Source organism: Nerophis lumbriciformis, linkage group LG19 (assembly GCF_033978685.3).
Source record: "Nerophis lumbriciformis linkage group LG19, RoL_Nlum_v2.1, whole genome shotgun sequence".
NCBI lineage: Eukaryota > Metazoa > Chordata > Actinopteri > Syngnathiformes > Syngnathidae > Nerophis > Nerophis lumbriciformis.
This window is the reverse complement of record NC_084566.2, coordinates 18,627,040-18,644,095: the sequence shown is the minus strand read 5'-3', so window position 1 is coordinate 18,644,095 and position 17,056 is coordinate 18,627,040. Positions and strand designations below refer to the sequence as shown.

At 42.9% G+C, this 17,056-nt stretch overlaps 1 protein-coding gene across 5 annotated transcripts in view; it reads right to left on the bottom strand.

The window, feature by feature from the left end:
• Positions 1-212: 212 nt before the first annotated feature.
• Positions 213-17,056, bottom strand: part of LOC133618752 (angiomotin-like 2a) — a 64,552-nt gene continuing 47,708 nt past the window's right edge. For 3 of the 5 annotated variants that reach the window (XM_072915193.1, XM_061979409.2, XM_061979408.2), the window contains 8 exons: positions 8,995-9,801; positions 8,477-8,645; positions 5,208-5,442; positions 4,199-4,736; positions 4,013-4,114; positions 2,083-2,279; positions 1,776-1,907; positions 213-1,446 (listed from right to left, as the gene is read on the bottom strand). In XM_072915193.1, coding sequence (XP_072771294.1) covers positions 1,361-1,446; positions 1,776-1,907; positions 2,083-2,279; positions 4,013-4,114; positions 4,199-4,736; positions 5,208-5,442; positions 8,477-8,645; positions 8,995-9,716 — 2,181 coding nt within the window. In that variant the 5' untranslated portion in view covers positions 9,717-9,801 and the 3' untranslated portion in view covers positions 213-1,360. Of the gene's footprint in view, positions 1,447-1,775; positions 1,908-2,082; positions 2,280-4,012; positions 4,115-4,198; positions 4,737-5,207; positions 5,443-8,476; positions 8,646-8,994; positions 9,802-12,181; positions 12,375-17,056 lie in introns of those variants that run through there. The other 2 variants (XM_061979410.2, XM_061979407.2) reach the window with 2 other exon arrangements.

The window sequence follows — 17,056 nt, the reverse complement described above, 5'->3', positions numbered from 1 at the left end:
ACATATATACATATATATATATATATATATATATATATATATATATATATATATATATATATATATATATATATATATATATATAAAGGAATTTAAAAAAGGTAAAATTGTAGTGAAATTTAAATATACATATATGTTTATTTTTATAATGTATGTGGCCTTTGAGTGCAGATGGAACAACCCTTTTCAAAAATCCAGGAGACCAACTGGTATAAATTCAAAAGTTTTATTGCTGTATGAAATGTCGAGTGAAATTCAACGGTAAAAAAACCCTTCATACTGTTTGAAGTTCACAGAAATGACTCTCGGAAGTCGGTTGGTTGTGTACAGCTTGACTTGACCGTGATTGTCGGCACATAACTTACAACAAAACATACAATAAACTCTTTGGCATCCTGCTCAAAGCACTATATTATCTACAATAGTAATACATATCTCTGAATAAAAAATAAATTTAATAACAATAATAATAATAATAATAATAATAATAATAATAATTAACCTGTTTGTTAGTTCAAAGCTCACAGTAAACAAAAACAAAAAAAAACAAATTGTGTTGTCTTTAAACCCCGCAAAAGGCTTCTGGACCAGCAGAAAGGCCATTGGAGGAGAACACACTCTTAACCTCACATACATACACACACCGATCATCTATGGAACAGCAGAATATGATGAAATCAACCATGATGAAACACCTCTCCCCCTACGTCTGTACAAACATCAGGTCCATGTCAGTTTGGCGAAGAGAAACCAGTCATTTGTACAATAAAAGTCATCTGCTCACGTGCCTCCAGGCCTCTGCAGAGCCAGCTGCCAGGCCATGAAGATCACGTCATTCAACAGTGTTTGCATGTGTTATAAATTAGTGAGCAACGGGACGTATTCCAAACACGCTGGAAATGAGGTTACTCAGGTTAACATCCACATTTTGTTGGAAAGGTAGGGGGGGTGAATATTGACAGGATCTCCACAAGGCTTAAGTTAATATTTGGGCTTATGTGAAATCCACCATAAGATAAATATGCAGCTTTGTAATTCACTAGGACATAGAATGGTCATAAAGAAAAGGGGAAGCAGCAATTATATGGATTTATACAGTATGTCTTATAAATACGTCACATCCAAAATACTGTCCAAGTACCTGGGAAGAGTCCACTTGTTTCAAGCTGGGCTGACTGCCTGCAGCACGCCAGCTTTAAGTAAGTGAGTCTGAGCTCAGCTCTTTCTCTAAAAAACACACACACACACACATTGTATTTGTGTGTGTATATATGTCCCGCCTCACTACATTCTGGCCTCTTACATCCAATACCTTTCACACATTTTGGGAATTCTTTATCGGCCTTTCAGTTCTTGTTTGTTAAATAAATATCTCCACTGCTTCTGACTCCAACTCTTCAAGGCCTCGGAAGGGGTTCAATAGCAACTTCTTTGGCGTTGGCTTGTCTGCAAAAAGTACAGTAGAGAGAGGATTAGGGATTTATAGCAAGGCTATCTGAAGCCGACTAAAGGTTAACAGAGGTTTTCTGCACTATTGTGTGGAAAGATGTGCTCAGTGGGCAGATCTTCATCATTTCTTAACCATTGCACCGATAGCGTCTCATAAGCGTGGTTAATCAATGAGTACAGCCATGAAGTCCAGGTCGGACACTCCTTACAGTCAACTGATTGCGAGCGTGCGCTCGTGAAAACAATTATTACCGCAGTTAAAATAGCCGGCGAGTGAATGATCAGCACCTAGTAAACAAAACGTGCATATCTTTGAGATGACTCACCGCTGTTGAGCTTATTTACGCCGGAGGCCTCCGTGCTTTGAGTTCCCTCTGCCTGACGCTCCAGCGTTCCAGGTTCGGAGTGAGCGGAAAACTGATGGCTCGGCAACGTCTGATCGTCGGAAAGGCTCTTGCCTAAGAGGCGACATTGCACAAATATCAGTATATTTGTTTCCTGGTTCATGCAGGACAAACTGCTAGTTTTCATACTGTCCCTGTTATGTGACTCATGCAAAACTAACTCAACTAAAATTCACACGACATATGCTAACAGCTGCCCTATTAAGGCTTTTCCGTTCCACCTCCTCACCTCGACTCTTGGTGCCGCTCTTGTCGGTAAAAATGGAGGGTGTGGAGGAGGCCAGTCGCAAAGGCGCCCCCGCCGCACTCAATAGGTTCGTGCGGGGTCTCTGCTCATCCTTCCGCCCCTGGTCTTGGTGGAGCCGCTGAGTGAGGATCTTGATCACGGCGTCCTTTTCCAAAATTTGGGCATACAGGGCGCGGATCCTGATGAAGAAAATTGGAAAAAATGTGTAAACTTAAGTCACACTTACACTACTTATCTACAGTATTTTTTTGGTGTGCCATCACTTCATTACACAACTCTGCATCACTGCAACATTTCTGACTTTGTGGCAAACGGCCTTGTGGTTAGAGTGTCCGCCCTGAGATTGGTAGGTCGTGAGTTCAAACCCCGGCCGAGTCATACCAAAGACTATAAAAATGTGACCCGTTATCTCCCTGCTTGGCACTCAGCATCAAGGGTTGGAATTGGGGGTTAAATCACCAAAATGATTCCCGAGCGTGGCCACCGCTGCTGCTCACTGCTCTTTTCACCTCCCAGTGGGTGGAACAAGGGAATGGGTCAAATGCAGAGAGTAATTTCACCACACCTAGTACGTGTGTGACTATCTGTGGTACTTTAACTTTAAATGTTTGTTTTATTTATTTGTATTGTGCAAGATGGTGATTATCATGTAATACTGGCGGTATTAGCTGAGAACCAGAGTTCTCTGCAGTGGACTTTCTATTAATTTAATTATTCTAAGAGGCAATTATCAATACCTCAGAGCAATGTCCATTAATTCAATTTACAAACAATAAGAAGCTACTTTTTCCCCACGCTTTGAACACCGCCCTTTAAACTCACTGCGGATAATTCATGGACTTTTCCGGGTTCACGAGCTTCACAGGCTGGCAATACATTTAGCCTTGTTACGTCAAACCGTTGAACTGGTCACGGTGGACCAATGAAATTGTTCAAATTCAATCAAACACAGTCACACAATGGCAGCACGCTGGAACAGTGGTTACTGCTGGTGCCCCACAATAAGAAGGTCCTGGGTTTGATTCCTCTGGGTCTTTCTGTGTGGAGTTTGCATGTTCTCCCCGTGACTGTGTGACTCACCGGGTACCCCGGCTTCCTCCCACCTCCAAAGATATGCACTTAGGTTGATTGGCAACACTAAATTAGCCCAGGTGTGTGAAAGTTGTCTGTCTATCTGTGTTGGCCCTGCGATGAGGTGGCGACTGGTCCAGGGTGTACCCCGCCTTCCGCCTGAGTGCAGCTGGGATAGGCTCCAGCCCCCCGAGACTCCGAGAGGGACAAGATGGATGGATGGACACTCACACAATAATTAATTCAGCTATTCGCAGCGTTATGGACTCACTCTCATCATGGAGAAGAAACGCAAAAAACACAACACAGCCCTAAAGCCAAAGACGATCGATCCAGCCATCTAAAAAGGAAACCGCCGCACATAATGGAAATCTACCACCACTAAAGGACCCCAAAAGGCCAGACCACTGTACACCAAGAAAGACGACTTCAGCGGGACGAAGAGAATAGAATACCGTGCTCAATTACTTTTCCGGTAGGCTACTGTCTGCCGTGTTACAGGCATTATCTTTGGTTATGTGCACACCTGCAGCTTATAGATTTGTGCGGCAAAAATGTATACAAAGTAAAAATGTGTCCAAAAATTAGGTGCAGCTTATATTTAGGTGTACTCTATTGCCTGGTATATGTTGTGTGGATGCATTAACACACATGCCAGACCTTGGGCCCACCCCTTCCAGGCATGTGCTGCACTTTAAGTACAGATCACCTTAGGTGACCAGGTGTAGCAGCTCTGCGTCTTGTACATTCTTTAAGTTTACTAACGTACACCTGCACAGCTATTCTGGCTGGCTCCCGTTACACGGGCATGGCACACAAGTGGGAAAAGAAGGGCTTGTACCTGTTCTCCATTTCCTGATTCCGAAAGTCTGCAACTGGCAGGTCCTCGTTGAAACTGTTGTTAGAGGAGTGGCAGGGCGAGTGGTTGATGATGGTGGTGTCTCTGCAAATGTCCAAACAGTTTAGCACAAATTCTAATTGAGTATTTTAAATGTTTGGAGCTTCAATAGGTGGCGGAGGGCATTACCTCTGGGCGGCTGCTGTGGCTGCCACCTCCATGGCAAACTGCCTCATGGTGCTTTCCTCCAGGTACTTCTGCTCCCAGCGCACCATGTCGGCCTCAAGCGCCAGGATGCGTTCCTCGCGCTCGCGGAGGCGCTCCTGCAGGGAGCCGATGGTGACTCCAGGAGGTTGGGACTGTCGCTGAAGGAAGGACAAAGACAGTGATGGACTCCGACTTTTGCGACTATTGTTCTGCTCCTGACATACCTGCTGCGCCCTCAAACTCCTGAGCTCCTGCTCCAGCCGTGTTCTCAGCTTCATCTCCAGGCTCTCACGCTTCTCGCAGGTGGACTGCAGCTGAGCCAATGCGCTCTGGAGCCTCTCCACCTTCTCCACGTAGGCCCTCTTCCTCCTCAACTCCTCCTCCATCTGACGGCCGCGTACTCGTGCTGCCTCCAGAGCCTCCTCCAGTCTCTTTGCGCGAAGGCTCTGCTCATCCGCCGTGGTCTTCAGGCGCTCCACTTCCCGCTCAATGCGCTCTCGCTCCGCATTCTGCTCCTCATCTGTAAGACGAAAGTTGGCGGTCTGACAAATCTTTTCTCGAAAAAACAACCTCTTCATTTGACTGTGGCTAACGTTCATTTGGCAAAGCGCTCATGGAATGTTGAGAGGAAGGAGGAAAGGAGGGGAGAAAGCGGCCATATCCCTTTGACCCACATAGCCCTGAGCATTCCTCATCAAGGCCATACAAACATGGCCACTCTCTTCCTGAGCCCAGTTCCTCTCACAGACAACATAAATCACACAAACAACAGGTGGGTGGAGAGGGAAGCTCATTTTCTATCCACACTGCAGCAATTTAGAGCCACTTCATTTCCCGTCTTTCTTTATAGAGCATGGATTGAATTCCTTATCCTAAAGCCTTCTTAGCAAGCACATCGAGGTTACGCAAGGGACATTCCTGCATGCTTGGTTACAAATGGAGCCCCTTGCTACCTTAATCCAATCATTGATTACAATACCAGCTAACTTACTTTGCTCCAAGAGTTTAGTCATGATGTGCTGGTTGTGGTCAGCCACCTGCACTTCTTTCGCCGCATGCGTTCGGGCATTTTCCAAGTTCTCCTTAAGGTCTCTGTTGAAATCCTGCAGACGGCGGATCTCGGCCACCAGCCTCCTCCTGAGGGTCTGCTCCAGGTTCTCTCTCTTGCTGCTGCCCTGCATCAGTTTCTCGTAGGCCTCAGAAATGCGCTGGATTTCCTGCTCCAACTAAAAAAAGAGACAGATGGAATATTTTTGTGGGTTAGCCTACTTTTGGAGGAAGTGGAATGTTGATTCTTGTTGTTAGAGTACACATAACATACAGTATATGTGTATACCGGTACTGTACAGTTTGTGTGTTTGCATGCTTCATTTCTGAGAAGGAATTCAAACCCGCACCACTCCCTATGAGACTGATTTATATCGACATTCCTGAGGGCTGATAGCTGAACTTCCAGGTGCAAGAGTGTGAGAGAACTTTAACGTACACACAAAGAGCAGCACAGAGCGGTCGAGAGAGGGCTGCCAGGCGAGGGGAAGGTGCACATGCCATTGCCGTGGTTGTGGAAACAGGCACCAAAAAAAAAAAAAAGACACCCACCATTATGGCAGTTACACAGGCATGTTTACTCAAGGCTGCGGCCTGAGAGAGAAATCTTTCCAACCCTGGTAATTATCATTCTTTTAGGCTGAGACAAGGCGAAAGCCATGTAACATAACAATGTGAAGGTATTTTACAGCTGGGCTGAGGTGCTGAAAGTGTTTTAAAAGAGCCATTTTTCCACCAGGCGAAGGCGGTACGGCTCAGACTAACAAAAATGAATGTGTTTTTTCTGATCTTCAACAATCTTTTGTGTTCTTCCCATTCCACTCCATTGACAGTTACTGACCAACCAACAGACGGCTGTGTGTTAAGTAACCCAACTTAAATTTGTTGGTTGCTGAAGTGATAAAGTGATAGCATTCTTTGAGTCACATCTCAATAAGACTAAATCCTATTTCTCCCCTTTTTCCCTTGTCTTTTAGCCCTTCGCCCTCAGTTGTGTGCATTCACGTCGAGCAAGTGGTGTCACAAATCTCCTTTGAGGTTAAGGCAGTGCTTCTCAAGTATTTTCTGTTACGCCCCCTCAGAAGAAGAAAACAATTTGTGCTCCCCCACTCTCCACAGCGACTATAAATAGTATAATTTGTCTACAAAATTGTTCTAAGTACACCTCTGCATGACATTGTATCCTTATTAATATAAAGGAAAACAAAAAACAAAAAAGAAAGAAATAGATCAAGTTACAACTTTATTGTTGATCTAAAGATTTAAAGTGCATCAATTTGCCTGAAATTTAAAAAAACATTTTATTTAAACTATAAACATGAGACCGACTTGAACAATTTGATACTGAAAAATGAAACTAGATAAGCTTGATAAATAATAATGAATTCAAATTGATCAGCAACATTAATTCAGGAGCACAATTTATAAAACATTTAAACCTACTGGCAATGTTTTAATCAAACGAGGAAGTCAGGTTTAATGGCTACAATGAGCATGTTTTGTAATGCACAGCTTTTAGAAGTGGGGATTGAAGCTGCATGATACTGATAAAGCATTATTACTGGGTTCAACTGTTCAAAATTGCTCTTTATATGAGCTAGCTAACGTGACTGTCGCGAGTAAACTACGATGTTAGACTAGCAGAAAAAAGGAACTTCACTACAATTTACTATATTCCGTGAGTGATCAGACAGCTAATCCACATCCAGAATTTATATTAGCCATGTTATGAGTGTGGTTTTATTTCAATATCGTTCATCGAACCAGCCGGCTAACACAACTGTAGACTGCAATGTCAGAGTAGCAGCGAACAAACTTCACTACAATTTACTGCATTTCGTTAATGATTTATTTAGTTTTTTTAAATTGCCTGTCATGAAAACTGTGACATTGTCATAAAATAAACAATAACAGCCATCAAGTGGCAAGAAGTGGCATAGCACAGAACAAATGGGGTTTCATTTCCATGAGTGTGTTTTTCACCACTACGTCTTGGTCCTCTGTTTCAAAAGGTGAAGGTTAGGAGTAAGACGAAGGGGGAAGGGTGAAGAGGAAAACGTGAAATTTAGCTTAAGTCTGGCTTTGGTTTCTGAACAGGATTCCTTGTCCATTAGTGTTATTGGATATCTTCTTGGAATGAGTCAGACCCCACTGAAGAGAACAGGACTGAAAGTGGTCGCACTTTGGTTTACATCATGTGTATATAATCACAAAGATGTCCAGGTTAACTTAAATAGAGTACCCATCACACCTTAAATGGACCAAAAGTGGATTCACTTTTAAATGATGTTGCTGTGTGAACAAAAAGGGAAAGGATTTTCTTTTAGTTCACTTTAAAGCAGCCTTGATATCTTTTGTGAAGCAGACTGAAACAACCAACGCAAGTGGTCTCAGTATATTCCCTTCAAGTCTATTGAGCCGTTGTCAAAGTGAAATGACAAAGTGGTCCAGGTTCACTTTGCAGTGATGAAGGCCCCATCAGACCTGAAGTTAGTTGATCAAAACTGAACTGACTTTAAGTTAAGGTTGCTGTGGGAACACACAAAAGTAATAGACACAGTTTTAAGGTCTGGCTATCACACCCCTCAAGAGTAAGTGGAAGTTCAGTGCCGTGCTCAAGGCTACCTCAAACGTGCTTGGGAAGCTCACCAGCAACCACTCCAAATTCTATATCTCACTTCTGGAACATTCCACGCACAACCCTAGCCCCGTCTCCTACCACCCAATGTACCAAAAAAGAGGAGTGGGCATAAAATCAGAGTCAAAAGCGAGAATGTACACAAAGGGCAGTTGGCTGAAACAAAAAGGACCTTTCACTTTTTTACACAGCAGCCTGCCACCTTCCAAGCCCCCCCGCCCCCTTTTTTTCCCTCTGTCAGCTGCACGCAGGTCACCACCCGATCCGCTGCTGCCTGAAAATCTATGGCCTCTGCGGAATCAAAGCGAGAGCACTCCCTGGTCGCACAATGAGAGGAGTGTGTCCAAACACAGTGGTGTGACCTCTGTTTGGGCCTCCGAGGCATGCAAGGTAGCAGCTGCATCGCCCCAGTGCAGATGAGGCCAAGTGCCTGCAGACAACTGGCCGCTGGCGTTGTCTTTCACAGACAAGTGTTCAGGATGGTTTCTTGGGTGTTCGGCGAGTAAATAACTGCGTCACTCAGCACTCAGCCTTTATCCCCAAATTTCTACCCATTAACAATTCTCTCGGCTCACCTTCTGAATGCGACCAGTCTTCTCACGCTGAACTTCTAGCTCCTGCCTCAGCCTCTCGTTCTCCATCAGCAGCAGTTCTACTTGGCTGGGTTCCTCCAAACCAGCAGGGGGCAGGCTGGGGAATGTGTTGTAGCAGGAGACGTCAGTCGGTGGTCCAGACTGGATGTACCTGATAATGAGACATTAAGTGACTGTGAGTCTGAGCCCAGCTTTATGAAAGTATTTGAAGATGTTTAAAAAGTTACAATACATGTTCTATTCAAGGTCCTTGGTCATCAGACTAGCTGGCTCCAGTAAGGAATGTAACTATACGATTTTGAAAGGCATCTAGGCCAATGCAAGCATGCTAGGCGTTCCTACTGCCTCATGCCAAGTATTACAAATACCTTTGGACTGGTGCTGCTTTACAAAGCAGGAAAGTGTGACTCAAGTATGTCTTTACGCATGTAGAATTCAACAAGGAGCCACACCACAGACTCTGATGTCATGTCGGGTTTTTTTAATAGATTAATTTGTACCTGTGCTGTTGGGCCTGCGCTGGCTCCTGAGCATGGTGGGGGATAAATCCTTGTCCTTGGATGGGGGCCGAGTACTCAGGCGGCGGGTTGCGTTTCTCTTGGCTTTGCCGTGTGGTCTGGGGGCCCTGATGGGTGTAGAAAGCTAGCTCAGGGTAGCTGTGAGAGGTGCTTTTGATGGCCTCCGCCTTGACGACCGCATCGCTTCTCTCCAGTGATATTTGCAAGCGATGCTCACTGAGTGAGCGTGCATGGGCGCATTTACGGTCTATTTCATCCACCTCCTCGTGGAAAGCCCCATCAAGTGAGAGCATTCCCTCATGGGGCAGCCTGTTAGGGTTTGGCGGTACCCAGTGAGAGGCCAGATACTGAGAGTGTGCCTTGGCCTGTTCGTAGGTGGGAAGCTCCTCGCCGTGGAGCTGGTACAGTTGGTAGCCGCTTTCCGAGTGGTGGTAGTCACCCTGGTGCTCCTGGCCCTGGGGCTCCTGCCTCGCTGAAAGCTGGGGGAAAGAAGACTCCTCCTGGGTGAGACTCTCTAGAGACGACCTGGGGCTCCTGCCCAAATCACCCCCGCTGCTCGGACCGCTGTTGCTCCCACTGCCCCCACGCAGGGCCTGCTCCTGGATGGCTAGTAAGGTGCGGGTGTCTGTGGGGTTTCCGTAGCGAAGTTGCTCTTGGATGAGTCTGTGCAAGACTGTGCCAGACGACTCCTCGGCAGACGTCATGCTGATGGGTTTTGGGGATTTTGGACGTTCTCAAGACTGCTTGAGATCGCTTCGCTTCTTGTCTCCGAATGAAGCAGCTGTGAACCTAGAGAGAGGAAGAATGTGGTTGTAGGAGTGTGACTGAGGGAATACACATCATGACACATTCACATAGCATTTAACTGAATTGTGTTCTCACACTTCGCCCCTTTTAGCCATGCTAATGCAATGTGTGCGTATGTGAAAACTCCAAAAGAAAAAATTACAAGCAAACCAGATTGAAGCCATTTTCAGAAGTGGTCTCAGTTCAGGTCACATCCTGTAAATGGCGTTATCGGTACAGTGACAACAAAGTACCTGAGAATTATCATCAGACCAAGTGGACCAGAACTGGATTCACTTCTAAATGTGACGTAGCGATGTGAACACAAAATAGAATGGAGTCCCTTTTGAGTTTGCTTTATAAAAGGTCAGTATCTATCAAAACCCACAGAAGTGAACCTGAAATAGCCTCCATTAATGGAGCAGTTTGCTGAGTCAATGGAAACACAGAATGGGCCAGGTTAGTGGTTCTCAAACTGTAGTACATGTACCACGAGTGGTACGCAGGCTTCATCTAGTTGTACGCCAAAGAATCACTTGATTAAAGTACAGTGTTTTTTCTTCTATATTAAAACACAGTGTTACTGTTCAAAATGTGTGAAATGTTACAGTGGCCAGAATTATTAAACTTGCTAAATAAAGCCTCTGCCTTGTTTTTATTGAAGACTTAGGCCTACTACGCTACTGTATTTAATGTTGGTCATTATGGGGGTACTTGTTTCCTGAGATGGTATTTGGTGAAAAAAGTAGTCTTGGGAATAGTATTTAGGCCCCATCAAAGCTGAAGTTGGCGAGAATTGAGTGGACTTTGAAAAGAATTACTGATGTGAAATTAAGTATTTTAAAACAATGGCTCAGAAGTGGTCTCATTTCGGTTCACATCAAGTGGTCCAGATTCTATGCGACCTTAAAAGAACAAGAACTGGATTGACTTCCAAATGAAGCCATGTGAAATTAGTCTACAGAGTGTTCACATCTGTAGACTTGATCGTTTCATGACCAAAGTTGTATCTAAAACAGGGGTGTCAAACGTACGGCCCGAGGGCCGGATCATGCCCGCAAGGTTTTATTTGGCCTGCGGGGTGAGTTTGCTAAGTATAAAAATGAGCCAAGATTTTTGAATGAAAGAAACTGCTGTTCTAAATGTGTCCACTAGATGTCACAATAGCAATTATTTGTATCTTTGTAGATTATGCTACATATGTAAAAAAATAAACCACGTCAGTGCACCAGTCAAGGAAAATTAGCAAACTACATAAATAACATTCCGTAATTTGATTTTTATATAATTCTTTTATCTTAATAGATCTAACAGTAACACCAATGAGTTGACTGATGAACTTTATCACATCATTTATTCAGAAAGTATAAATAACGACAAATAAAGATATGATACTATTAACCGCAACATGTAAGTGTAAAAAAACAACAACATTAATAATTTGTACATTTTCACAATGTGCTTGTTCTATTTTTAAACAAAGAAAACAATCTGAAGTTGTCTTTATTTTTAAGTAATCGTGCCGTGATTTTATCCGGCCCGCGGGATGAGTTTGTTAAGTATAAAAATGAGCCACAGTTTTAGAATGAAAGAAACTGCTGTTCTAAGTGTGTCCACTAGATGTCGCAATAGCAATTAGTTGTATCTTTGTAGATGATGCTACATATCCATCCATCCAATTTCTACCGCTTGTCCCTTTCGCATGTAAAACAAAATAAACCACATGATGTTAGTGCACCAGTCAAGGAAAATGAGCAAACTACATAAATAGCATCCCGTAATTTGATTTTGACATAATTTTTTTACCTTAATAGATCCAAAATAAACACCAATGAGTTGACTGATGAACATTATCACATAATTTATTCAGAAAGTATAAATAACGACAAATAATGATAGAATACTAATAACCGCAACATGTGTGTAAAATAAAAACAATATTATTATTTGTACATTATCAGAATGCGCTTGTTCTATTTTTGAACAAAGAAAACAATCTGAAGTTGTCTTTATTTTTAAGTTATCCTGAGTAGATTTTTATCCATGTGGCCCCCGATCGAAAATGAGTTTAACACCCTGATCTAAAACTGTAAAAATAAAAACTATAGCATCTAATGTTTTTGACCTTCTCAACAGCGACATGCAAAGATATGTGGACAATTTTTACACAGCAGGCAACCTAAAAAAAAAAAGCATGCGGCCAAAATTCCAATCTCATTGAGGAATATATAAACGCTCAAACCGCATCGAATAATAACTTTAGTTCCTACTAAGATATAAATATGACTTCAAATCACTTTTAGGCAATGTGTATTGCGTATGTCGTTACTTTAATCGTGTTTGTAAAGAGAGGGAAGACTCTCTTTTTTAAAGTTAGCCTTACCAGTTTACGCGTTCATCATAACAACAGCAAAAGTTGCCGTGTCTGTGGGAAATCCAAATTGCGCGTAAATCCACGTCTTTTTCTCCCTCGTCTTTCTTGTGGGGAATCAAACGTGTGTCATGTTCGTCCCCCCGGCCGCCGTGCTGTGAAATGCTTGTGCGGGGAGCAGGCGGCGATAATAAGCCAGGAGGAGGAGGCAACGAGCTGGGGAATGTCAGGAATGTTAAACTGGAGCTCCCTCGGGGATCAGACGCGTAAAAAGCAGCCTGTGGGGGGAAGGAATGGAGGCAGCAAGGCGGGCTTTTAGCACGGAGCAGGACGCACTTTGCAAATGAAGCGATGGGGCATTTGTTTACAAAGCTTTGTGTTGAATGGCACGCATTCTAATTCGCAGGAAAGCCATTTGCGCCGTCCCTGTCGTTCTGCTCACCCCCCTTTTATATTTATTTAAATGTTTCACTGGAATGTGCTTATGTTGCATGCAAATGCCTCAAAGCATTCAAGCAAGCGCAAATACAGACTAAAATGGGCATTTGGGGTGCTAAAGCCTAAAGCAGAGGTGTCCAAATGTGGCCCAGGGGATACTTTTCGGGTCTTTTCATTGGCACATTGCACAAATGGAAATTATGCATTATATAAGGGGAATTGCACTTTTTTTTTGGAATGTTGCATATCATTCACATGGAGCCCCTAAAGCAGACCTGGCAAATTAAGGCCGGGGGGCCACATGCGGCCCGTTAAGCTTTTCAATCTGGCCCGCCGGACATTTCCGAAATTTTTTTTTAGATCTTTAAGATGGAAAGTGTAGCTGCCATTATGATGTGCAGTGATGTTTTCTAACGACCGTAAGTCTTGAACTATTCAAAGTATTTCAATGGTTGGAATCTGCGCTTATGGATGATATACTAGTTACTATGGTAATCTAATTAGTTACTATGGTCATGTGATGTCATGGCAGTGTGGGCGGGAAGCGTTTCCACAGACGCGGAAGGAGATTTTCACAACAAAGTTCTAAAGCTTAGTGATGTATCAGATATATCAGATTGTAGGTGGGGTTTATTTTGTACTCTTCGCGTTCATATTTCACTGTTTGTTGCATTTTTGTTGCGTTTCACTTGATTGTAAAATATGTCGATCGAAAAGGGTTGTGACGTTCATATGTTGTCAATATTCAGTGTTTTATCCTTCATAGAAAAATGTAAAATTCCATTACGTTTTTTAAGTCAGTCTGTCATGACGTTTTTAGCATTCAATCAGACATTATTGTGAGGTTTTGTATTAGTGTTCCTAAAAATAGATATACCGGCCCCCAGACACATTTTTTTCTCTAATCGTGGCCCCCGAGTCAAAATAATTGCCCAGGCCTCACTAAAGGGACATGGAGGGGAAAAAATGTTTTGCGAGATCTTGCAATGCTTTTTGCCAGATCTCGCAAAAGGTTGTTTTCCTACGTCAGTGAACCGGAAGTAAAACAGACACAGAGATGGTGAACCGGAAGTGAAACAGACTAAGCGATGGAGGAGCCTACCCATCATCCGTGGGAGAAGTTTATTGGTTGGGGCGGCCGTGCCAGCAACCTGAGGGTTCCTGGTTCGATCACCACCTTCTACCAACCTAATCACGTCCATTGTGTCCTTGAGCAAGACACTTCACCCTTGCTCCTGATGGGTCGTGGTTAGGGCCTTGCATGGCAGCTCCCTCCATCAGTGTGTGAATGTGTGTGTAAATGGGTGAATGTGGAAATACTGTCAGAACGCTTTGAGTACCTTGAAGGTAGAAAAGCGCTATACAAGTAAAACCCATTTACCATTTATATTTTAGTATTGGCCTAACATATAAAGACATCAAATCGTATTATGGTCCCACAACAGAGCACAGATGATGGGTAGGCTCCCGCATGCTCCCACTCCTCCACCGCTATGTCTGTTTCACTTCCGGTTCACCATCGCTGTGTCTGTTTTACTTCCGGTTCACTGACATAGGAAAAAAACCTTTTGCGAGATCTCGCAAAAAGTATTGCAAGATCTCGCAAAACACCCGTGTCCCTTTAGGGGTTCCGTACATTCACAATCCTTATGCAAGACAAGCACACATATGTTGTGTGTTTTTTATGCACTCTAACTAATATTTGCAAAAGTCAGCTTCCAATGGAACCGATGGAAGTGGCTCTATTTTGCCTACAGAATAAAGTGTTGAAAAAACGCTGTGAATATATACCAGACCTGGGCAATTATTTTGAATCGGGGGGGCTAATTTTAGAGAAAAAATGTGTCTGGGGGCCGGTATATCTATCTATGTATACATTATATACATATCAGTGGTGTGCCGTCAGGGCCAGCAAGGCCTTCTCTGCTGGCCTAACATAACCAGTAATCATGATCATAATTAAATTAAAAGTAATTTTTAATTTACTTTTAATTTAATTATCTTCATGTCATACTATGCTCCTTCCAGTGCTGTTGTTTTTAGGTTAGAGTGTTTATCCAATCAGAATTCAGCTAGTTTATGTTGCCATGCTGTACCAAATCTGCCTGAGGCCTTCAGAATCAACATTGTGGTCGTCCGTGTGCTCTAAGTGAACGGGCACAAACATTTGACAGACAGTTGCGATAGCCAATCAGATGACGAGTTGTTGTCAGTAAGGCCTTCTCGCTGGCCTAGGTCAGATATATATTGTGGTGTTATGAACTAGGTAACGTAAGAACTCCATTACCCAGCATGCCACAGTAGTGATGAGCATGGATTCTACAAATTGTGAGTTCAAATATTTTATTTCTAAATTTTTTCCAGTTTAATGTTTTTTGCAATTTTAATTTTCACAGTACCACATGAGATATGTTTAAATTGCTGATGCGGGTTTATTGATTTTTAAATGCGCCACAAAATAACCCGTTTTGTACACTGTTGATGTGCACAATGCACAGTAGTGCGTAAATGTGTTCCTGTATAGTATTTTTCCAGCAATGGTCATGTGGTGACATCAATTATGGTATTTTGAGAGATAATCATTCAAGTCAGACATCACTGAAGGCCTAGGTGGGAAACGCACGGCCCGCCACTGATACATACATACATACATATGTATACATATATACATATATATATATATATATATATATATATATATATATATATATATATATATATATATATATATATATATACCGTATTTTCCGCACTATTAGCCGCACCTAAAAACCACAAATTTACTCAAAAGCTGACAGTGCGGCTTATAACCCGGTGCGCTTTATATATGGATTAATATTAAGATTCATTTTCATAAAGTTTCGGTCTCGCAACTACGGTAAACAGCCGCCATCTTTTTTCCCCGTAGAAGAGGAAGTGCTTCTTCTTCTACGCAAGCAACCGCCAAGGTAAGCACCCGCCCCCATAGAACAGGAAGCGCTTCTTCTTCTACTGTAAGCAACCACCCGCCCGCGTAGAAGAAGAAGAAGAAGCGCGCGGATATTACGTTTCATTTCCTTTGTGTGTTTACATCTGTAAAGACCACAAAATGGCTCCTACTAAGCGACAGGTTTCCGGTTCATGAAAAGACGCAATCTCTCCATCCGCACACGGACTACTATTTCACAGCAACTGCCTAAAGACTTTCAAGAAAAGCTGGCTACTTTCCGTGCATATTGTAAAAACAAGATAGCTGAAAAAAAGATCCGGCCAGAGAACATTATCAACATGGACGAGGTTCCACTGACTTTTGATATTCCTGTGAACCGCACTGTGGATACAACGGGAGCACGTACGGTGAATATTCGCACCACAGGGAATGAGAAGGCATCCTTCACTGTGGTTCTAGCTTGCCATGCTAATGGCCAGAAACTTCCACCCATGGTGATATTCAAAAGGAAGACCTTGCCAAAAGAGACCTTTCCAGCCGGCGTCATCATAAAAGCTAACTCGAAGGGATGGATGGATGAAGAAAAGATGAGCGAGTGGTTAAGGTAAGTTTACGCGAAGAGGCCGGGTGGCTTTTTTCACGCAGCTCCGTCCATGTTGATATACGACTCCATGCGCGCCCACATCACGCTGGTTTTTAATATATTATTAAAGTTTGACTGACCTATCTGACTGTTTTTTTGACATTCCTTTAGCGCAGTTAGATGCGGCTTATAACACGGGGCGGCTTATAGGTGGACACAGTTTTGAAATATGCCGTTCATTGAAGGCGCGGCTTATAACCCAGGGCGGCTTATGGTGCGGAAAATACGGTATATATATATATATACACTGTCGGTTGAAAAGGATTTGCAAATCAATGTATTCGGTTTTTTATTTACGATTTACAGAACGTGCCAACTTCACTGGTTTTGGGTTTTGTAGATCCGTAGCTTGAAAGTTACAAGCGCTAGTTTATTAGAATGTAGAATTCAATTTGTCGACTGTATTTACATTACCACATAGCAAAACAAGATGAAATGACCACAATCGCCCTGTAGTGCACGAGAGGCACACTGCGTATGGCCATCAGTCACATTATAGATAAGAGTATGGAAACCGAACTCCACATGTTACTGTGAAAATAAAAGACAGTGAATTATTTGACAAATAAGACTAATTTAAGAAACGTACTGACTGTAAAACATGACATGTCAGAGAAGGCATCACAAATCTTCAATGATTACTTTCAAACTAGTAAAAATAAAATGTATGTTATGTGCATTCATCTTTTTCTGTAGAAATTTTCACATTTCAGCCTACATGAATTCCACTTCTAACTAGAGAAAACAAGTTGCAATAAATTGTATGTGATTTTTATGTTCTACACACGCACATCAACTACAATTGTAGTCCAAGTGTTGGTCTTCTGTTACGCTTGCGTGGCATTGTGATGCCGGAGGTCGTCTTTTCAAGATGCAG